The sequence below is a fragment of the Anas acuta genome, chromosome 14, assembly GCF_963932015.1.
Source record: "Anas acuta chromosome 14, bAnaAcu1.1, whole genome shotgun sequence".
Lineage (NCBI taxonomy): Eukaryota > Metazoa > Chordata > Aves > Anseriformes > Anatidae > Anas > Anas acuta.
Genome location: NC_088992.1, coordinates 6,941,427 through 6,964,131, shown reverse-complemented (window position 1 = coordinate 6,964,131; position 22,705 = coordinate 6,941,427). Strand labels below are relative to the sequence as shown.

General features: G+C 42.6%; 2 protein-coding genes across 3 annotated transcripts; one reads left to right on the top strand and one right to left on the bottom strand.

The window, feature by feature from the left end:
- Positions 1-3,085: 3,085 nt before the first annotated feature.
- MFAP3 (microfibril associated protein 3) lies at positions 3,086-12,961 on the bottom strand. The gene is made up of 3 exons (XM_068697782.1): positions 12,803-12,961; positions 8,605-9,066; positions 3,086-7,208 (listed from the first exon to the last, which is right to left on the bottom strand). Exons 2-3 carry the CDS (start codon positions 8,882-8,884, stop codon positions 6,463-6,465), a joined length of 1,026 nt encoding a protein of 341 aa, XP_068553883.1. The 5' UTR covers positions 8,885-9,066; positions 12,803-12,961; the 3' UTR covers positions 3,086-6,462.
- Positions 12,832-22,478, top strand: FAM114A2 (family with sequence similarity 114 member A2). 2 transcript variants are annotated; one of them, XM_068697780.1, is made up of 15 exons: positions 12,832-12,981; positions 13,405-13,547; positions 13,660-13,865; positions 14,083-14,179; positions 14,654-14,749; positions 15,029-15,141; positions 16,075-16,209; positions 16,370-16,528; positions 17,126-17,249; positions 18,270-18,349; positions 19,016-19,144; positions 19,357-19,496; positions 20,232-20,304; positions 20,867-20,920; positions 21,648-22,478. In XM_068697780.1, exons 3-15 carry the CDS (start codon positions 13,662-13,664, stop codon positions 21,747-21,749), a joined length of 1,506 nt encoding a protein of 501 aa, XP_068553881.1. In that variant the 5' UTR covers positions 12,832-12,981; positions 13,405-13,547; positions 13,660-13,661; the 3' UTR covers positions 21,750-22,478. The 2 variants fall into 2 exon arrangements, with proteins under 2 accessions (XP_068553881.1, XP_068553882.1); XM_068697781.1 differs by having other exon boundaries at positions 12,838-12,959.
- The last annotated feature ends 227 nt before the right edge of the window (positions 22,479-22,705 follow it).

The window sequence follows — 22,705 nt, the reverse complement described above, 5'->3', positions numbered from 1 at the left end:
AATAAAGCATTTCAAGGGATGTACGGAAGCGAAGTGACACCCTGTTGGAAGAGATTTGCTGCTGAAACCGACTCTCTATAACAGAGTGTGATGCGTAGAGGATTTCCAAAGCAAACCCATCCTCTAATTTAGGGCAGTTGTCCGAACTCCTTCATGTCTGTTCTGGTCCATTGTCTTCCTCACTACTCATTACTTAGGAGAGCTAAGCTTGGGAAAAACTCACAGAGGAAAAAAAAAGAAAATCTGCGATTTTCCCATCGACCAGGCAAAAAAAAACTCAAAATACTTACTGTGGACAAAATATAAGAGAAAGTAAATGAAATGCTGACAAGCTCCTGAAATGCTGGCAGGACACAGTCCCATCCTTTGTAGGGATTGCTTTCCAAGCCCACATGAAGCCAGGTCTGGGCAGCGCGTGGTGCTGGGGATGTAGCAGCGGCAGGCGTGGACAGGATGAGATGAGTGATGGATTTAGAGCTGCTCGGGGGCAGATGTTAGGGAAATCTTTCCAGCAGTCAGGATAGTTTAGCGAGGGAACAGATTGCCTGGGAGATGAGGCATCTCTGCCCCTGGCTCTTTCCAAGGCATCTGCCAGTGGCTGCGAGCGCGTCCTGGCGGCCTCGCTGCCTTCCAGCCCAGGGCTCTTCTCAGTGCCCTGCTCTTCAGAGGAGGTAGCACGGGACACGATTTTCACTCTCCCTCTTGCAGATGGCCCATAGCAGGCCTTGGAGCAGACTAAAAAGACACCTCCAGCCAGCTGTCTCCAACTGATTTACTTGAAGTTTGTGGTGGGAGCCTCTCCCCTAATCTTTAGGCTGGGTATGTCCCCTTGCTCTCCACCGAAACGGCTTCCTGCAAGCTTGTGTCACACTTGAAGCAATTTAATATGAAATATATATTTAATAACACGGCAGCACAAAGAGGCACCGAACAGAGAGGCCAAACATAACAAATCAGAGAGCGAGCAATAACCTCTGCACGTTGCATCCACTGGGTACCCTTCGTCACGAAACCCTAGCCTGGCTTTCATTTGAGTCACTTGGAGCACAAACCCTCTCGAGGCAGCCTGCAGTCCTTGCACACCCCGCAGCACCCTGCGAGTGCTGTCCCAGCACACGGCGCTGCCTGGGGCGCACACGGACGGCGACTTCCAAGGGGACGCGCGCATCTCGCCCAGCTCCTGACAGCCAAAGCTGGCAGCACGCACACAGCGCCGGCTCCGTTTTGGGCTCATTGACATGCAGCAGGAGCCCCGGGTAGCATATGGAGCGTGGAGGCAGATGGATGGACATATGTATAATCTGTGTGCATCTCCGCTGATGTAAACGTCCCGGCGCGGGCATTAACACTCGAGTACACGGCTTGCGCTGGGGGCACGAGAGAATTTTTCTCCTATAAAATAAATAAAGTACGTTCCGAGCATCTTGGGATGCAGCCATTCTAATCCTTTTTATTCCTTCCAAAGGAAAATGATTCCATATTCAGGGCGCTGTGCAAACAATTAATTAGCTTAATGAAAATGAAAGGCCTAATTGCTTGATATTATTATAATCATTGGCAGCCAGGCGTGACCAGGCACTGTCCTACCAGTGAGAAAGCTCCACTTTCTGGCTTTTCAGGTTTTTTAATTACATTTGAATGTCTAAAAATATATATATATATTTTTGTTTTCTTTTTTTGGGAGCGAGAGTGTAATTTTCCCTTCCACATGCAAAAAAAGCTGGCAGTATTTGAAGACATCTGAACGAGCTGCTGTATAATTAAAAAAATGAACAGAAGAGATACCCAGCTGGTGTGAAATGACCTGGCTGAACAGAAGTCCATAAAGCTGTAACTCGCCTGAGTTGAATGATATGGTGGCCTCTCCAAAGCACGTCTCCTGCAGGAGACTGCACTCGCAAGACAAGAGTGCTGCAACATAAAATTATCTTTTTTAAGGAACACACCAAAAATTAAAGTACAATTGCCCTTAGCCCAACTCCCTTCTCAATTATCTGTTGTTATCCCAATGGAAAAGTGCTTTAAGCTCACGTAGATGAACTTTTTCACTGTAGTTAGGACCATGAGGAGTCTGGTTACAGGATTTTAAGGAAAAGACCCTTTATCATTGATGCTTATCTCACAATGTAGGGATAGAAAGATGCTGACTGAACACTGACTCAGCCTGAGGAGCGTGGGTCCAATAATTCTTCCTTTAAGCAACTAATTCTCATAGGAAAATCCCCAAGATTCAGCTTTAATTCTACTCTCTTCCTCATGCAGAGACTGGCAACCAGAGACTATTCTTTAAACAGCGTGGGCAAAGTCAGCTCTCGTTTGCTCAAACAACCCCACTGACTATACTACAGAGGGTTTCAGGATGCTGTATTTTGGGCAGGGAGGGGGAATTTGCAATATGAACTTTATTAGGGGTATGTTTACTTTGTGCTCCAGGCTGGCACGCACAGCTGCAGAAGTCCATACAGATGTTCATTGCTGTGCAGCATCAGGCACTCAGAGGGGAAATCGGGCTTCCTGGGGCAACCAGTGGTGATAGGTCAGCTCCTCTCTGACGGCTTTGGGATATCCCTGGGCAGAGTTAATGCTTTGAATTGATTGTAAAGCAGTTAGGAATCCAAGTCTGGCCACTGGAATGAGGTGAAGCCTGGTCACCAAAATGAGGTGGAAAAAGAGGTGATTATACTAGAGACTTGTACAATCACATAAAAATGTAAGAACAGAAAATAAAGGTTTGTGGCTGAGGGCTCCTGCACTCCACAATTAACTTCTTACCTTGCAAAAGTGAAACTGAGAAAGCATAGGCCTTACCGAGATCATTTCAGGTCTGCAACTACTTGTTTTTGCAGCTGGCAGCAATTTTTACGGATGCTGCTGGGGACTTTGAGACAGAGAACACATCAAACCCAAAGACATCATAGCAAGAACTGTCTGTCAGATGGCTGAATGTCCTGGCAACCTTTATCAGGGTTGCTAACAGCATTCTGCAGAGCTGAACACAGCTGCTGTTTAACCTCAGACAGACTGTTGCTCACCACCCCTTACTGATTAAAAATAAATAAATAAATAAAACCCTAACAAAACGATGTTTTTGTTTTTAATTTATTTTGCAAATCTACCAATTCATTTTATGAAAGTATGAAATCCTATGTGGTTACATTAAACAGTTACACTACAATCCATGTAATACAAATAACCACTACAAAGTTATCTTTAGGTACTCTTGGGTAACAAGTAGATTTTACGTTATTTAAAATAAAAAGAAGTTACAAAGAAGAGAGAAAATAGCCTTGCGATTGTCAAAGAATTTAGTTTAGACCAAGGAAACCACTGCAGAATCTCCTTGTGCTAGAAAAGGTTAGAGAGAAACACTGATGTTTATGGAATCTTTCAATGTTAATTTTCAATTAGTCACATCAACCAAATTTAAGTGCACACATCTAGTTAACATAACAAGAATAGTTCACAAGTTGTGTGGAAATCACTGTCGGGTTTCATTCTCTGAAAATCACACTTACTATATAACATCACCACTGTCCTCACTTTCAGATGCATAAAGATCCTGCGACATTGGTTGTAAAATACACCAGAGCTTCTAATCTGCTCTAATTGAGTTCGGTGGGAGTAGAATCAGTTCCTACATTTAATAAGTATCACTGATTTACTGAAATTCTTGCAAAACAGCCTCATTCCCAGGAATGAAATCAATTCAGTGAACAAAATATTGTAATAATTTAGGGCAATTCTTAGTTTTACTATTATGGCAATTGACATGGCAACTGCATTTCTGAGGACCTGTATGCAAGATCATTCCTTCCTCTCCAGCAGAAACAAGGACACAAGAAGACAATGAGTATCTGTGCTTAGTAAGAACTCGGGGCTATGTAAATAAAGTATAAAAATCAAAGAACAGATTGAATTAATCTAGAAACTGCTCTCCTGACACCCATCTGACACACCTCTAGTGTCATTCTGCTGCCTGTAAGCTGCCACGTCTGATGAGACATCTGTCAATCACAGTTGCATAACTGCTTCTTAGGAAGCAATTAAATGGAGCTTCGATTTTGTAGCTGCACCTCTCCATTGCATATATAGTATGTGGGAAAATGTCAAAGATGCTACTGCCATGTGTAATGCAACAGCTTCACAGAAGCAAGGAGAGCTGTTTCAGGGAAAAAAAGGCAGGTGTGGATACAATCCCAAAGGTGTGTGGCACAAAGGAGATTAAAACAGGTTTTCCTCTTTTGTGGCCACCATCTCTTTCAAATAGGACATCCAAAAATGGTGCAAACTCCCAAATCTACACTCATGCATGTGCAATAAGCCTGCAGAGCTGGCTGTAGTACAAAAGCGAAGCCAGCAGCACCTCAGCAGGGCTTCTATGAGAACTACGCCTTTATCCACAAGAGTATCTTTTAACACTGATCACCAAAAACTTTTGAAGAAACCAGACAGGTCACACAAAACTACACAAACTTCTCACCTGGACATAAAGTGCCATCAAGCTATGGAAGCTAAGAAGTTACTGCTGAGGGCAGTGTCTGTCGTAAGTGTCTACAGCAGGCTTTATTCCCCTGAAGCAGATAATGTTTGCTACAGACTTGGAAATGGCACCAGGTTGGTCAGAGCACTGCTATAAACAGGGCTAGCAATTTTAATTCTTCCTGAAAAACACAGCTCTTACCCAAAACACCAAAGCCAACTAGGCTGCATTTACCGGTGGCTGGCTGCAGAACTTGCCCCGGGAGGTATTTTAAAATAGTAATAGATGCGTCAGTTTCCCATCCTCTGATATGATATGATAAATATAATCTGTTTAGATCCTTTTTTATGAGGATGCATTACAACAGGAGGCCCCATCCTGTTATTACCACTGTGCCTGCTTGTTTTCCATCTCTAGTCATGTAGTGTCAATTCCTGTTAAGAATCCTGAACAGCCTTCCAGAATCACTCGTTCAACTGACATTTCTGTAATAATAAGGAAAAGAAAAAAGAGTTGTGGGAAATTAAATGGTGCTCCTGTTGCCAAGTTGTTAAAATTATATGGCAATATGGTTCCAGTAGTTGTACGAAATTAATTTATGGAGTGCTTGCAAGCCTTACATCTACTAAATCTCAACAGGATATAAAATGCTATTTAAGTGATACAACTTATAAATGCTAAGGAGAAAAAAATCAGCACCAACGAGTGAAAGGAGAAACTTGAATCGTGTCTGCACACAACTTCCACAAGGCTGGGTCTCTACTGCTGAGGAAGCCATGCAGGAGATCCTCGGTGCAGTATGTCTGTGCTGTGTAGGCAGGGACGTGAGCACTCGCACCTCACCCTTCTGCCACTCCTTCAACAGACAGGAGAGGGCATGCTACAGAGTTACTCCGGTCCTTTAAGCAATGCTGGGCAAGCAGCTCAGTCAGCCCCTCTGCTGAACCCTCTCTCTTCTGCTGCTTTCTGAAAGTACGAGCCAGAGCAAAGTGAGTGTCATTGCTTTTCCCCTCTTTTATTATAATGCTGCTCAGAAAGAACTGCCTGAGATACCCGATCTGTAGACAAATTCATGTTTAAGTTATGTCACTAGATGATTACTGTCATTCCTTTCTCACAACAATGTCAAATGCAATGCAAAACTTTGGATTTTCTATAGTGAGTTGAATCAGCAGAGGCAGCAGACAGACGGTGCCAGCAGTACTGCTTACTGCTCTGCGAGACAGAACCAGGGTAAGGCGCTTTGGCAGTCAGCACCAAGGTTAAGTGACAAGCTTTGTAACAACTCGCTTCCACACACTGGAGTACACACAAGTTTTCTGCAGATGCATGGAAAACTGAGATCCCCTGGTTGTTCTCTAAGCTGCTCTGAAACTATACCAATGTGTTTCACGCACCAGCCGATCCTGGTGCCATTCTTTTTCTAAGTACAGTACATTGTGATAGCAACATAGAAGCACACTACACAAAACAGATTTGTTCAAGCTCACCGTGGTTCTGATGGGCTACACGCACCAAAAGGCAATTCAAGAAGAGCACACAACTCATCAGGACACTAAAATTGGCTAAAAGGGATTCTGGTTTCACTTTGTGAAGGAAATTAAGAGTTCACAAAGGAGAAGATCTTATTGCAAGTTGTTTTGCTCAGCCTGACCACTTCTAATACAGATCAGAAGTGTCAGAAACTACCAAGGAGACAAGGACAAAGAATTCCTGTCTTGTAAATATTTTAAGTTTAGTAAGCTTGCTTCAAAAATAAAAGCCACAGGTATTTCAAATGGCCTTCTCTAACAGACTTGAAACTGTTAGATGAATACCGAGGAACACTGATGGAAAATACAGATTTCAGTAGTAGTTCTGGCACCTTGCAATTTGGAAAAAAATAACTCTGGTGCACATGGGATGAGGCAGCTTGTTTGCAGATCCCTTTCTCACAGTGTCCTAGAGTCACTCACGCTTCTTCCACGAGTGTGTCACTGCTCTCAGCAGGTGCCTTCCTCAGAAGGAGCAAACTGGCAGCTGTCATGAGAAACTGTGTCGATGCTCTGCACTTCTGACTGGGGGTGGATGGACACCTGAACGGCTATCTCTTGACCTTGCTCATTCATGGATCCATCGTCCGAATCCCCGGCTGGCGAATCGCTGCGCTTGATCTCTGGGTTGATGGGGTATATCGCAGCTTGGGTACCACACGCTTGGGTTTGCTTTTCCTCCTCGCCCACTTCATCAGGGTCATCAACTCGCACAGCCTCAAAGATCTCTTCCATGAACGCCCTGCAGTTAAGGATCAGTGGTGGAAGGGGAATGCTCCTGGCAAGCTCTTCGATGTACCGAGCAAACTCCATGGTCTTAAACTGAGTGACTTTGGCCAACTCCAGCGTTTTGGCAGATGTAATGATAGGGATACGCTTGGCTATCTCGAAAGCCTTCTGAAGCTTCTCAGCCCCTTCCGTCCTGAAGAACTCATTAATGGCCTTCTCTGTTTTGCGGAGGTGGCTGCTCATCATGCACAGACGGGTTATGTTTAAAATGAGGGTGATAGCAAAGGCAACGAGGCACACAATCATGTAGTAGATACTCATGTCTCCCGAGGTGAAGATAACTCTCAGGGTGACTGTGTAGTACGAGGTCTCGTTACGATTAACAGCCGCACACGTGTATCGCCCCCGGTCAGCAAAGCTGACCTTTGTGATGTTAAGGGAATTATCAGCAATCTTCCACCGTCCACCTGGAGATTCAAAAGAAACAAGCTGAGCTAATGAAACTAAAATAATGAGGCAAGCTAGACACATGCTACTTGCTCCATAAACAGGAGACAGAGCTTTGAAGCAAGCAGTCCATTTCTAGCACTACACAAATTACGCCAAGAATGGAAATCTCCTTTTTCATGCTTGTGACACAGAAAGCCCTAACTCAGGTACCAATCTTACTGCTTGATGGTAAATTATTCTGTGCACTCGCTACTCTGGTTCTTCTGTTTTCTCTCATCTGCACTTTCTTGAGCACTTTTGCATTTCTAGTTCTTTCTGATGGGGAATCTAATTATTAAGCAGAACTTGTCACCCACTGAAATACAGTGTGTTGAAAGATTGTCTGCTATAAAGTCTAATTTTCTGTATATTCTCGGTCAAAAGTCAAGTGACCCAGGAAAAAGATCAGGATCTGTAAATGGCTCAGCTGGCAAAAGAACACAGGATTTTCTTGAGACGCAGCTTTCTGCTGAGCATGCAGTGCTGATATACAAAACTCATGTAAAAAGAAATCAATAAAAGAGGCTAGTTTTATGCAGTATTTCCTACGGGTTTGTAACTTGGAAGAAAAACAGTTTTCATAACTCATTTTTCTAATTAGTCTACTTTGAACTAATTTCCAGATGGCATTCTAACTGCACAGAGGTTACTGAATACTTAAAGCCATAAGACGGCCTCTGAGAAGATCCTATCAATTAGCTCGATGACCTTCATCAATACTAATAGAGGACAACACATGGATCTCTAAAAGACATCTTTTTCTAAATGAAAAACAAGAGCGACAGAACTATAAAAGCCAAGGCTACAAAAATACATTCTTTCTCTGTATGAAAGAGTTAAATATCATGCATTTCATCCTTGGCCATTACAAACCGTATTGGTTTCCGCAGTCTCAGTGGTGCATAAACCAGAAAATAAATGCAGTAAGTTATCCCATGCTTTATAAAATCCTCTAACAAAATTAAAGCACTGTTTGCCAGCTCGTAAAAGGTCACAACTGTGGAGAAACGTGTTTAATTCATGCATTTGGGAAGATAAAATATAAACCAGAGCAATAATAAATAAAAAGATCAGTTAGTATCTGGTAGGATGCAGACAGTTCTTTTGCACTGCATACTGTGATGTCTCGTGAACAAAACAATTCTGTAGGGCACCATTGCAGGATGAATGGGCTAGGACACACGAACCCAGGTATAATTCCTGCTCCACCACATGCAAAAGGACAAAGAACACTTTTGGGGGCTTGTTCTCTCCCTATTTCCAAACTGTAAAAATGGGAGGATAGGAAAACAAAACAACAATGAAATCTCAGATGTTTTCATGTATCATATAAAAGCAGAATGCCCAAGGTCATAAAATAGCAGAAAAGCTCACCTTCATCTTTCTGTTCAAGCAGGTGTCCTCTGGAGTTATACCAAAGGATATATTCATATTGGCTGATGTTCAGTTTACATTCAATTAAAATACTGGTCCCCTCTTTGGCTATGATATCATGGTGTGCTGGGGAACTTAGTAAAGCTTGAGGCACCGGATGAAGTGATGTATTGAAAGACCCAAAGGCAGATGTTCCATTAGAAGCTACATTTTCCAGTGTAAATCCAATCAAAAGATCAACATTCACAGTCAAAATTAACAGGCAGCAGCTGAGCTTCATGGAAAGCTAGAGAAAAATCTTTTTTCATTTAATTTGGAGAAGTGAGGTCATAAGATATTAAACTGTCTGTACTGCTCTGAGATAGGAGAGGAGGCTCTTGATTTGTTCGGTGATAGAAAATGTCTTGGATCCAAATGCACGTTCAAGACCATCAATATTAGGAGAGGAAACTGGAAATCCAACTGAAAAAAAAAAAAAGTATTAAGTTTATTAATGATAGCAAGCTTACAGTGTATTTAAATTTCGTTTCCAGTAAACATATTTCGATTAGCATAACATAAACTGTCAGCCGAGAGGTTCCAAATCACAGCTTTGCTCAGACCACAGTAATGAAACGAGGGTAAGAAGGCATTAACACAACCTTCGGTCCTCTAGATGTTCATCTTCCCATCCAAATAAATAATCTCAGGAACAATAATCATTAAGAGAAAGAAGGTTTTAAAAAAGAACAATTTGTACTGACTACTCAAAATGCACAACTATCTTTAGGGTCAGAAAGTGGACTCTGCATTTATTAACAGGAAATAAAGGGCTTTCTTAATAGATACAGAAAAGCAAGAAAGGGGATATAATGTCTGCCTCCTTCCACACTGACATGAAAGTCCTTTTAAGCCCTGGTTTTTCAACACTGGTTTTCCATTTAGCATCTAGAAATAAAGCACTCACACATCTGATTTTTAGCATTTATACATCTACTTACTTGATTTTAAGGCACAGTCGGCGTTAAATGTCTAAATACTATTTAATATGCTTATCGGTTCCTGCGTTGAGAAAATTCTCTTGGCAGTCGTCTACAAAGAGAGGAAGTCTCTTTCTGAATATCAGGACAGGATTGTCTAAACATACTTCCTTTTTTTTTCTTTTTTCTTTTTTTTTTTTTTTGCAAACTCCCTTGCTTCTGCTTTCTTTTTTCTTGTTGTTGTTGCTGTTTTACAGCAAACTGCTATTGAAAATCTTCTGCTTTGTGCTGCTACATCTCAGCTGTCGTATCTCGCTTATTATCTCCACTACACCAAATTGTGTCCCGTGTTTCAAAGCAGCTTGAAAAAATGTTTTGTCTAGGGACAGAATTCACACTTCAAATTTACATGTGCACGAGATATTTGAAGATGTTGGGATACAGACTTTAACTTGAGGCTCTTTGCACACAAAGATTTTTCTTTTTTAAAAGCCAGAATAAAATCAACTTGCAACAAAATGAGATGATGCTGTTAAGAGAAAATCTGGTATAAATTTTCCTGGAAGCCTGATTCAAGAAAGTTTCTAATCCAATGTGCATTTCCTGAAATTATGATTCTATCTAAACTGCTCCAGAGCTCTAAAAAAAAACATTAACAAAATATAGAAGCCACGAGTTAAATGTTATCTTAAAGAATATCTGACTTCACCTCACTGTCTGGGTGACTTCAGAGGTACCATCATTTTCTTCAACCAATAACAAATGCTAATAGAGTTGAATTTCATAAATACCACAATACAAAGGAATACATTTTCTTAATAAATAATGCAGACACTCCCTGTGTTCTTCCAGAATCACTGGCAAACACTGCCTAAAGCAGAAAGAATTTGTATCGCTTATGAAAAAATAATTTACTATAAATAAGTACAGCTGATCTGTACTAACTGTCTGTCCAGTGGAGACTAATTAAGCGTATTCAGGAATGGGAACATTTGCTGCTAACACACTGCCCAGATCAGGAGTTTTTTCAGTTCAAGATAAATTGTCGAAGGTCAAACAAGACTCCGGATTTGACATCTGATGAGAAATGTGTACCTGACCCACTCCTGGTGCAGCTGTTGCCAAAATCTGCTTAACAAAGAAGGCAAGAAGACAGCTGTGTCCAGCTCTCCTTCAAGCTTGACTAACCAACTCACCCACCGAATCCTGCAAGGGAAACTGGAAAACCTGCACTCTGCTTGTTTCTCTGTAAACAGAAATCTTTTCTTTTGTTTTTGGCCTGACTATTTTCCATCATGCCTCTTGCCTGTTCATTTAAGATGGGATGAGCACTGAGAGCGCAGCTACACCTCTGTGCTGATGAAGCTACTTTTCCACAGCTCAACAGTAAAAAAACAAACAACCAAACAAAAAATAACCAAGCAAAAAAAACTACCACGGCTTCTTTCGTTCCTGTTTTTGACCTTTCCTCCAGTGACACTTTGGGGAAATGATTTCTGCTGCCAAAGGCTGCTGACAACAGACTTGCTCATTTGGGTAACCTCGTGCAGATTTCTTTACTGTATGGTGAGGACTTGGAGCGCCACGGACCGCTGACACCTGAGCTGACTTCACAAGATTCGATGCCGCTCCAACTGATCACAGCTCTGAAGTGAAGACAAACCCTGGTCTTTGTTACTGAATCGAACACATGGAATAACTTCCAACCTTCCAAAACAATAATCTCCCAACTAATAATGCTTCAGATTTATTAGAAGATAATTCCAGCACCTCCTCGACTTTGCCTGTGTCATTTTCATCACTTTAAATTATTAAATTTAAATTATTAGATTTCCAAGGGTCTGTGACTTTCCTTCTAAAACAGCATTAGAAACCTCAATTATTTAACACAAGAAATACTGAGCAACATTTTTCCTCATAAGAATAATTATCTTCAGTAATTGCATATGGTCTCTGGTATAGCTGCACTGAGCTTGCATAACGCATAAAACATTGGTGAAGGGTCACTGAATTTTACTGTTCAACTCTTAAAAAAGGCCTGATTTGCTATAAATTGTTTGTCACGTTCCGCTTTTGGAAAAGCCATTCCTGTTAAGCAGACAACAATGTCTTACTGCTGGGAACAATGATTTGCAAAAGCCGTGTTCTTCGACCACCACACTTATGCAAAACAGCTGCTGGAGCTGATAAAGGATCCAGAAAGGATAAAGCGCGAGCGGTGCCAACCGTACAGTTCTTCAGGAAGGTACTGGAGCCAAGCAAGACGAAATGTGCAGAACAGAAACTGGCAAGCTTACAGCCAGACCCCAGGTTGAGCTCAACGCATTTAACCTTTAGGAAACCGAGCTGTAACAACACATTGCAGTGAAAAGATGAAAACCCACGGTGTGTGTGCTTACGTGAGTCATCGCTGGCTCTTTGCCTGAAAAAATGTGTGTGTTTAATGCAGAGCACTCTAACTGCTCCCACCGAGGTCAGTGGGAGTACTGAGAACGCTTAAAACCGCTCAGTTTTATAAAGCGCTGCAAAACTGGGGCCTGAGAGGTTCTTTGGCTCTATGGTCAGGGCTCACAGCGTGGTCAATAACCCCAAAATGTGAGTTTGGGAGATGTTGGGGTGATACGGGTGTGATGTTGGGGAGAGCAACGGCCACTGCTGCCAGCATGGGCAAGCCCACAGGGAGAGCTCGCCCTCGGCCTGCAGCGGCTCCGGTGAAAAACGAAAAACCCCCAAACCAGCCCAAAGAGCTGCAAAACCCCAAACCAGCCCCAAAACCAGCGGGAGGTGCAAGCCTGGGGGAAAGGGCCTAGGAGGGCCCAGGGCTCGCGCTGTGGGGAGGTCGCGCTGCAGGCAACAACAACCCGCACCCCTCTCAGTACTAAAAATTGCTAAAAATTGTTAAAAAATTCTAAAAATTGGATAAAAATCGTTAAAAATTTTTACTAAAACCCGCCCAATTCCCACCGCGGGTGCAGGACAACCGAGCGGCCCCGGCCCCAGGCGCTGGGCCAGAGCCAGGCCGTGGGGCAGCCCGATAGCCTTGGGGGCGTGACGTCATCGGGGCGTGACGTCACCGGGCCCTGACGTCACCGGGCGTGACGTCACGCCCGAATAACCCCCCTGTTACCCCCCATACACCCCTTAATAAACCACCGAGCAGCCGCCCGGCTCCCACAGGCGCTGTGAGGAGCTCGGGGGGCCCCGGTTCCAGCCCCAGCCCCAGCCCCATCCCCGCGTACCTCCGGTACCGGCAGCCTCACAGCGACCCCGACACCTCCGGCCCCGCCGCCGCCACCCGGCCGCCTTTACCCCCCCCCCCCTCCCCGCTCGCCCTTCCGGGCCCCGCTCCGCTTCCGGGTTGAGGCGGCCGGGGCCGCTCTGCGCCGCGTCTCGATGGTGCGGTCCGCCCGGCCCCGCGGTGAGGGTTTGTGGGGGGGGGGATCGGGGGTTTTAGGGAGCCCCAAGGTGCTCTGAGCGGCCTCGGTTGTTGGCTGGGAGCACGGGGGGCGCTGGGAGGCCGGCAGCTCGGGACCGGCCTCCTGCCGGCCCTGGGAGGGCCCTGGGAGTGGGGTTGGGGGGGTGCTGGGGCTCCTCAGGCTCCTGGGGCGCCTCCCGGGGTCCTCTCGTGGCCTGGGTGCCTCAAACACCCCACAGAACCTCAACCCGAAATAACGAACCAAACGCCCCTCGGCCTGCTCCCCTTTGGGGTCCAGCACCCTCCAGAGCAGCCCCACACGATTTGGTTCCCCCCCACCCTCCCCTTTTATTTTATTTTTTTGGTGAAGCAGGTCATGGATTTAATCATCTGAGGACCTTTTGTCCCTCCCCGTTTGTTTTTCAGAGTTATCAGCCTGTCTCTTTCGTCTGGTGGTGAGGTAAAGCCACGTGTTCCCGTGGGACTTTAAACTTCCAGGTGTGACGTTTCGTGTGGCCAGATGTAAGGCGGTGTGCAGGCTCGCTTAAAAACATAATTTGTTAATGCAGGTATGTGTGGCAACAAGAAGGGATCCGAATTGTGTTTAATTATTTAAAACTAATGTCAACGTGTAAATGGGAGTGATTGTTCTATCTGCTGTGCTTTCTGTGATTGTCACAGTCATGTCTGAAAAAGACAACAGTGAAAATCTGGAAGAGGAAACTTCTTATGAAGATGAAAATGAACAAAAGCCAAAAGAACGTGGCCGCGTTGAGAGCAGCAAAGAAAAAGAGCAAGAGCCTGTGCCTATGACTCGGAAAAGACCTGAACCCAAACCCCCAAGTCAGTCTGCTGCCACAGAAAAGTCCACTGCTGACACCCCCAAGGTATGTTTCTGTGCTAGGTCTGAATGACATGACTTCGTGTTTCACGCCTTTTTGCTCAGAAGAATTCTGACTGTAAGCCTCGTTCCTTTTCTAAAAATTGACATCGCTGTTTATTTGAAAAGAAAAAGTGTCACAAAAGTTACATATCACAGGCTGATTGTGTTCTTCTTGACACCATCATATCTGCATCACTGTCTTCTGCTTTTCTTCATTAAAGGTCTCAGATTCTCCTGCAGCTCAGACAGGATGGGGGTACTGGGGAAGCTGGGGGAAATCTCTTCTGTCAACTGCATCTGCCACAGTAGCTACTGTCGGTAAGTCTCTTTCTGGTATTTAATAGATGTTGTAACCGTATGTCATGTTACAAGCTAGTGCTTTTGGGCTTGTTTCTAGAGAATGGGGTTTCTGTTACAGAAGCAAGTATTGGAAAATGTCAAGAGAACTGTTCAAGTAAAGGGAAAACCTGTACCAAAAGGTACAATAACATTAAAGAGATGTGCACAAACAAAACTACTTCCAAGTTTTTGAGGCCTTTGCATAATTTTCAGTTGATGTTTTAAAGCTTTGCCAATTGAGATGAAATTTTTGCTAACCTGAGATGAAACCTGAGTTCATTAAACTGGCAAGCAAGCAAGATGGAGAGTAGTAGGTGTCAGCACAGGTTAAACTCTTCTGAACAGGAGGAAGCCAGAACAGTAGAGAAACAATATGCAACCCTGATCCTGTTTCTGCTCTAATGAGGAATAAAACTTACCTCATGGTTAAAGTAACACTGCTGTCTTCTCTAGGTCAAGGTATTTCAAATGTCATAGAAAAAGCAGAAACAACCCTTGGGATCCCCAGTCCTAGTGAAATTTCTTCGGAGACCAGAGATGCTACAAGAGGTCAGTTTTTATTGCATAAGAATAACACTGAAACAGATCTTATAATATAATCAGCCCCAAAATATCATAACATTACTCTGCATCTCTCCTATTGATGTAGATAACTAAGTGCTAAAATAACAGGTTATTGCTTACTGCTCTGAAAAGTAGGTGGGAGAATAATAGCAATTCTAGGCCTGATCCTGACTGACGCTTCATATTTGTTAATTTTCTTCACTCAGCAGGTGACAGGATCTTTTTGGGAGAGTGAGGAAGTTAATTTTCTACCTTCTATTGCAGGAGGTGAGAATTCTGATGATAACAGTGCAGATGAGGTTGCTGATGGCAGTTCCTTTCCTATTGCTGGAGCTCTTGGTGTTTTATCAACCATCTCTACTGCTGTCCAAAGCACAGTGAGTGAGTTGGGAAGGCAGAAAAAATGTGCTTGAGAGCATTGTCTGAACTATCTTATCGGGAAACTTTTAATTTTGGCTTTTGTGGCATAAATGGTGAGAGACTATCTCAGCCTTCAGACAGTCTTTATCTCATGCCATGCTTCTAACTGGCACTTGCTGTGTCAGTTGTCTTGAATTTTGTTAGTTTTATATAAAATGCTGATGCATAACAGAGATGCCCAACATTGGACTGTGTGGTGTGTGCATTACCATGCATGTCACCTCTACACTCTGTTACCATGCTCTCTTCCTTTAGAGTATGTGGCCAAATGGAAGGTCAGACTAATTTCTGGAATACTTTCACTGATTTTCACAGAACTGTCTAGAGATGAAATCCATTCTCGTGTTCAAAAACGTCTGTGAAACTGGCCTCAATTGCTTGGAAATCAGCTTGCTCCTGTGACCATGAGAAATACACTTCAAAGAACCCATTACCCTTAGAAACTGTGCTTTTGTGATCTGCTGTCTTGTCAATTTGCCCATGAATCTGAAAGAGCTGCAGATGGAAAGCTTGCTTCTGCTTTTAGGGCTTGAACAAGAATTTAGCAACCAACACAGCCCACAGGTCTAGTGTTTTCTGATTGGAGCAATTAAAAACTAAATACTTAAATGTGCTGAGAACCAGCTCCTTCATGAAATAAAAATGTTTCCCATCAGATTGCTGCAGCTGTCTGAGTGCTATATTAAACTGTTGGGTGATAGTGTATTGTGGCTCTTTCCATGCCTTTCTGCTGTGATTTTGGTGATTAGTTTTGAATTCTAGAGTGATAAGGACCAGTTTGGCTTGTATGTGAGTGCCTAGCATAACACAGCCTGTATAAAGCCCCCAGTATAAGCTGTTCGGTCTTCTGTGACTCTTATGCACTGACTCTATCCAAATCTGCTTCCTAGGGGAAAAGCGTGATTAGTGGAGGTCTAGATGCCTTGGAATTCATCGGGAAAAAGACAATGGATGTGATAGCTGAGGGAGACCCTGGATTCAAAAAGACAAAGGGCCTAATGAACAGAAACTCTACGTTATCTCAGGTATGGCTGTTTCATATCAACTCCTTGTTGATTCTTGTTCTTCCTTCTGTTGTGGTCCTGTCATTAAGCAGATATTTCTTACTGTTAAACCCATAAGCCTTCTCTTCCCCTATTCCATATGTTCTTGTGTTGATCTGAGTTCTTTGTTTTTCTTTTTCAGGTCTTACGAGAGGCAAAGGAGAAGGAAGAGCAGCAGACAGCTACTGAGGTTACCATGGCTACGGAGAAGAAAGCCCATTATGGATTACTGTTTGACGAGTTTCAAGGTCTTTCGCATCTGGAGGCCTTAGAGATGCTTTCCAAAGAGAGTGAATCAAAGGTAATGGCCTTGAGCAATTTTCCTTCTATTTTTGAGTTCAGCTGGGTGAGAAAAAAGATCGGAAATGTCTGTACACACATGCAAAATCAAGTAGTCAGAACTTGGAACTTGCTACAAAATGATTAATTGCACAAAGTCATTTTGACCCCTGCGTTATGATCTAGTGTTTACTTTGGGAGCATCCTGTCCTACCCTCAGCTCCTAGAATGATCCTCTTTACCTAACTAGCCTCACTTCCTGTATTTCTTCAACAGCTTATCACAAGTTACTCTTTCCTCACATCAGCTTGTTTGCTCTGTGGTCTGGAAGAGAGTACTGCAGGCAAAGCTGAGATCGTCTTCTGTCTTGGAGCAGGGAGGGGGGCAGGTCAACGTATTTCAGAAGTCATTTAGTTTTTTATAAAGGAAATTATTTGAATAACTCCGTAAGAATCCATTGGTACCTAACAGGTCTTTGCAGAATAGGTCTTTTCCCCGGTATTTTCCTAGTATTGCTCTGTAATGATTTTACACACAGTGTGAGTGCTGTATCTTCCACCCTGTTTCTTTTCTTTGCTGGACTTAAGATTCTCTCTTTGGCTGTGCTGCCCCTAATTAGGTGAAATTGGTTCTAAGTGCCCTCTCTGGCGAAGAGTTGGACACGCTAAAGGAGGAAATGGAGCAACTCAAAGAAGCGTTTTCTTTAGCTGAATTCTTTGAAGAAGAAGAGGAAGAAAAGAAGGGTAAGAGCCTTGGGTTCTGGGAGGAGAAGCTGGTTTTAAATGAAATTCTCAGAGCAGAACCAGCCAGTCCTGAGAGCACTAGCATTGGGCATGATGCCACAGTTAAGTTATTCTTTAGCTGGATGCTTAATCCTAAAACTGCCTGTGGCCAGGAGCATGACAGGTAGCAATGCTCTTCATCTTTGGAAAGCTTCTATGCATTAATTCTGTTGCAGAAACCGTTTGATTTCTTGCCAGAGCAGGATTAGATCTGCTTGGTTCCTGGGCATTTCCTACAACTGACCTTGAGCCAAGATGCAAATGCAAAGAGATGCTGGGTTTCCCTGTTCATAAGGGAAGGACTTTGAATAGAGTTGTCTAACCTGTGGGAGAGATTTTTTTTTTTTTTTAAATGAGAATTAGCAGCAAAGACCAAAAGACTTAGAGGTGTCTCCATACAGAGGAGCCATCTGATTCTTGAGGATTACACAGATTTAAATGTAAATGTCTTGCATTGCTTTTACTTCGATGGCTCATCAGGGAGGGCTTACACCTGTGCTTGCTAGCATTTAACATTTAATGCATCTTTTATATTTCCATGATGGATCTCACAGCATCCCTCCCACTGTTAACATCTGCCCTGCCATGTATAATAGGAGAACCATGGGCTTTAAGCAATATTTCATACTCTCCAAGGTGATGCACAAGTTAGTGCATTGTAAAATGCCGTGTTTATTTGATGGATTGCAGACTGTTTGCCTGTAAAAAATAAATAAATAAATAAATGGAATTACCTTAGCTAAAGAACCAAGATTGAGAAGGCAAAAGGTAATCTTTTGGCAATGGTGGCTCTGCCTTTTCAGAACTTAACTTGTAAGTTGTATTAAAAAGACCAGATGTGATGCGTCCTTTCCTGAATCAATGATTCAAGGAGAAATATAGGAAACAGTTGATAGATGTGTGCAGAACTAACTGTGCATTGAAGTCCTGCTTTTTCCACTGTATCTGTCCTTTCTGGGGATTCATTAGCCTTTTCTTTAGGAGATGAGGAGTTCACGAAGGAAGTAACAGAGCTGTTTTCAGAATTGCATATCTCCACAAAGCCGGACAAACTGATCACGGTGAGTTATTTCCCATTCTCTAAAAGCTGGAGAGATTTCTTTCAGGAACTGCTTCTCCATCCTGCTTTGCTGATGAAAATATGAAAGACATGAATACAAGCAGTGTTTTAGATCCTTTGACACTGGTAGTGAAAGAAATAGGCCTTTATCTTTGACTTTATGAAGCAAAACCATGCTCTGCAATGCCTCTGGCTCTGAAGCAGTAGGCACCAGTGTGTCTTTGCCCTGTCACTGGGCAGTAATATCTGGTGGCAAAGATAACTGAGCAGTAAGCCATCAGCCAACACAGTGAAATCAACCTACAGTCATGAATTGCAGCCTTCCTCTTGGTACAAAGCAACTGTTTTTACCATGTTCAGAAGCTGGTATGAGGAAGAATCCTTCCTTTCCTTCCTTTCACTACCCTTCAGATCCACCAAGTGGCAGCAGCATTCTGCAGACATGTTTTTAAAACTGTTAGTCATGGCCCTGGTGTAGAGAAATGACTGCCTTCAACTAGGTGAGTGCAGCCAACTCTCTACAGGTCCTGGAGGCACTAGGATAATTTGTCCTTACTCTTTTCATGTAGCTGTTTGCTTCCCCTAGAGATTCAGCACTCTGTGTTTTGTTGTGGGGAAGGGGGGATTCATTCTGCTCCATAAATAACTATGGCTCATCTTCATACAGGTGAGGACATCTGCTCATGAATGGATAGCGCAATTCAACAGTAGTCTTCCAAAAGAAGAAAAAGAGAGTGAAGACAACCAAGAAGTAGAAGCTGGAGATGGTGACCATGATGCTAAAAAATCAGTGGAGGTAACTGAGCAATGGAAGAAGACAATATCTGACCACAGAGTGTTTATCTGTCTGTCAAGTTACAGTTGTGATGACTGGAACTTACGGGTTTCTATTTCTGTGCAAATTCTGGGGTCCAAAAGGGCAGATATAACAAGTAAATGACACAACGTTCTAAATAATAAAAGCTGCTACTTCTTGTATGGTATAGGGGATCTTTTTAACTCTTGCAGGATATCCATGCGTTTGCCATTAGAAGCCTGGCGGAACTGACAGCATACTCCATTGAAATGTTTCACAAAACTGCAGCTTTGTTCCTTCATGGTCAGAAAGAAGAGGTGACTGCCACAGACAGAGCCAAGTCGCTTTCACAGTAAGTTCATATTTTTGTAAGCATGTGGCATGCAATAACTTGCTTACCGATTAAACTGTCTGATGCTTCTTTACAATTCCAAGGGATGTGGGGCTCTTGAATTCTTCATAGGTGATCACTGTTGTTACAGGTGGCTATCTCCCAGCATAATTTATCTGGCTTTATCTAGTTCAAAGACATTTCTTGACAAGAAAGAAGAAACCCTACTTAAAAACTTATATAGCCAAGAAGAATATTTGCTCCAAGCTTGTGCGAGTTAGTAAATACCCATTTAAAATATGACGAAACAGTTATATAAAAATGATTTTTGATTACCTCTTTGCTGGTCATTTAGTATACTAGTAATACCAGTAATGCATAACAGGAAGGGCTTTTTCATTTTATCAGAATGTACTTGGCAAGTATATGAAATATGCAATACTTTCTAATTCAGAAAACGTTATTCGTCTGTGATAAAGCTAGTTCGTACAGTTCCTTTTTGAATGGCGGGGTCAATCTTCTGAATGTGGGTTCAGATCTTCAGCTTTAATTGCCTATTTTCACCTTTCCATTCCTCAGTTTTTTTCATATAACTTCTGGATCTTCATGAACTGTTTAGATGCTGTATATCAATTTTGGTTTAAATTAGCTTTATATACATGTAAAGATGGTATTTGTGTATTACAGGAATGCTAAAAGAAAGTTATTCTTCATAGATTGTATTTACTACATAGCTTTTCCACTTTTCTTGCACAGACTGACGATTGTGCTGTGTAAAGAACTGTCAACTTTCTCTAAAGAGTTCACTACATGCTTAACAGTTGCAGGGGTAAGTCTTGCATCATAGTTCTTTGGGATGAGATGTGATTAGTTGATTGCAGCCTTGGGATCTTAGCCAGAAAGTGCTTCTTGTGCTTGCTCATTTATGCATGCAGTTTTTTGCCCTGTGAACTGATCTCTTAGACCCATGTTTTCCAGTCTGTGGCAGCTGAACATAATCTGAGCTTTTGAATGCTTCCTGAGGCATTCAGCCTGGCACGGAACGATGATGGGGGTTGGTTCTGACAGTACTAATGAGACAGAAGAAAATAAGTTTGTAGATGTTACAAAACACTCAAGTGTTACTGAAGATAATGTCTTTATCTCTAAATCTTCCATCAGTCCACAGTTCATGTGGAGATATAATGTGTGTCTTCATGTAGGTCTTGCATTGTGCCTATGTGGGTTACTTTGTTGTTATCTGCACACTGCAGGGCAGTTCCTCTGCAGCTTGGGACTTGGCTTCCAAGCAAGCAGTGGTGTTTTTAACCTTACTGAGGGTTTGGCTTTATCTTGCTTGAAGAAATGTGATCAAATTTTCAATCAGGATAATATATGTCTGATCTCTGCAGGTCAAAGAGAAAGCAGATGTGCTTAATCCCTTGATCACTGGAGTGTTTTTGGAGGTCAGTTATGTTAAAGTTAAAACTTTAAGCTAATACTTGGAAAATTAGCATGCAAAGTTCTCTAGCCCATGGTCTAAGATTCGTTTTACCGCTCTACTAACTTAGAAATGTTAATAAATGCCCATAGATCTTCACAAGACATGAATGTTAGTGAACAGTGAGCCTTATATGGTCTCAGCTGACAGTTATGTTGGGTCAGAAGACACATACTAGATGTTCATCAGTCTGATTTCTAGCATTTTAGTGGGAATTTAAATGCCTGAAGTCAAACCTCAGACAAGCTCATAAATTAGCGTGCGAGAGTCCCAGCACTTCCCGGCTGTTCAGTTGGTTCTCAGTGCTTGTAAACTCCTGAGGTGTGGCAGGAAACGGGTGTTTCTGTTGCTGTGGCAGGAAGGAAGAACACACCATAACATTTACTTTGCTTTGAAATAAATGCTTCTCATCTATTATACAAAGTAGTATCCTACATTTGGATTGCACCTGATCTTGTATGGCTGCTTTTAAGGCAGGTGCTTTTATGCTGAGTAGCATAAAGCCCCTCAAAAGTAATACTGAATTGATTTCTGGAATGAAACCTTAAAGACCCAACAAGCAATAGGTTTCTGTTTCTTACGTGTACGTATGTTAATCAATGCTGTTTGAAATGAATTTATGGTTAGTAAAGCTGATTGGTAGTATAATTATTCATGCTTTTTTTTTTTTCTTTTTAAAATTATTTTCATAGGCTTCAAACAGTGCTTCATATATCCAAGATGCCTTCCAGCTCTTGCTGCCTGTACTGCAGATCTCTCTTGTTGAGGCTAGAACGGAACTATCACAGCAATAAAAATCCTTCTAATTAAGAACTTTCGACCTTCCCACTTCGTATTTTCCATGCTGGAGAATGATGTAATGGCTGATATTAAAGGGAAAAAGATTAACTGATCACTGCTACTGCAAGAACAGTGATTAAGTGCAGTCTGGCAATGACAGCTCTTAGAGCTCGTTGAGAAATGTGATTAGCATAGTCCAGGCTGGTGGACAACGTGACAGACTTTACAATGCAGACTGCTTCCCTGTTTTCATAGACTGTATCTTTTCACTGAAATCCCTGTGCTGTATGTGTTAACAAGCTCTTTGGAGAAGCTCTCTGGACTGTGGAGACAATGCTGGAGAAAAGAGCAGCAGCTGGCTAGTTAAAGAGTTAGCTAAAGTCATGGTGTGATTTTTAAGTCAGACATAATTAGGCTCCTGAAAGCTCTGCGTTGAAGTGAACTTTGGATTGGAGATGCAAGAAAAGGCTAATGTTTATGATTATCACCCTTGCAATTTCCAGGCTGGAAAGAATAGAATGGAGAGGATGCCTTATGGAGCTGTTGTTGCTGAAGAGAAGCCCCAGCTTCCAAAAGGTGTCTGCTAATGACTCAGGGATGTGGGACTGGGACTCTCACTAGGGTGCTGTTACTCATCCTCTTGCAGAATGCTTGCTTCAGCATGAGCTGGAAAAATGCTGATCTGGCCCTAAGAATGTGGGTACTTTGCTTTATAGCAATAAATGAGAACTGGCTAAAAAGGATTGATTCTTCCTTGGGCAATCCAATGCAAGAATGGAGTGGGAGGATTCTCTCTCTTTTTTTTTTTTTTTTTTAATGCAATTTGACATGTCAGCCACAGACTGTTCAGATTCAGATACCACTCTTTTCCATTTCTTTGCAAAAACACTATAATGTAATGCTCCTTTTTGGAAGATATATGAAAGCAGGGGGAGAAGAAGCAATTTGGTTCTGTTAGCAGGAGTCCTAA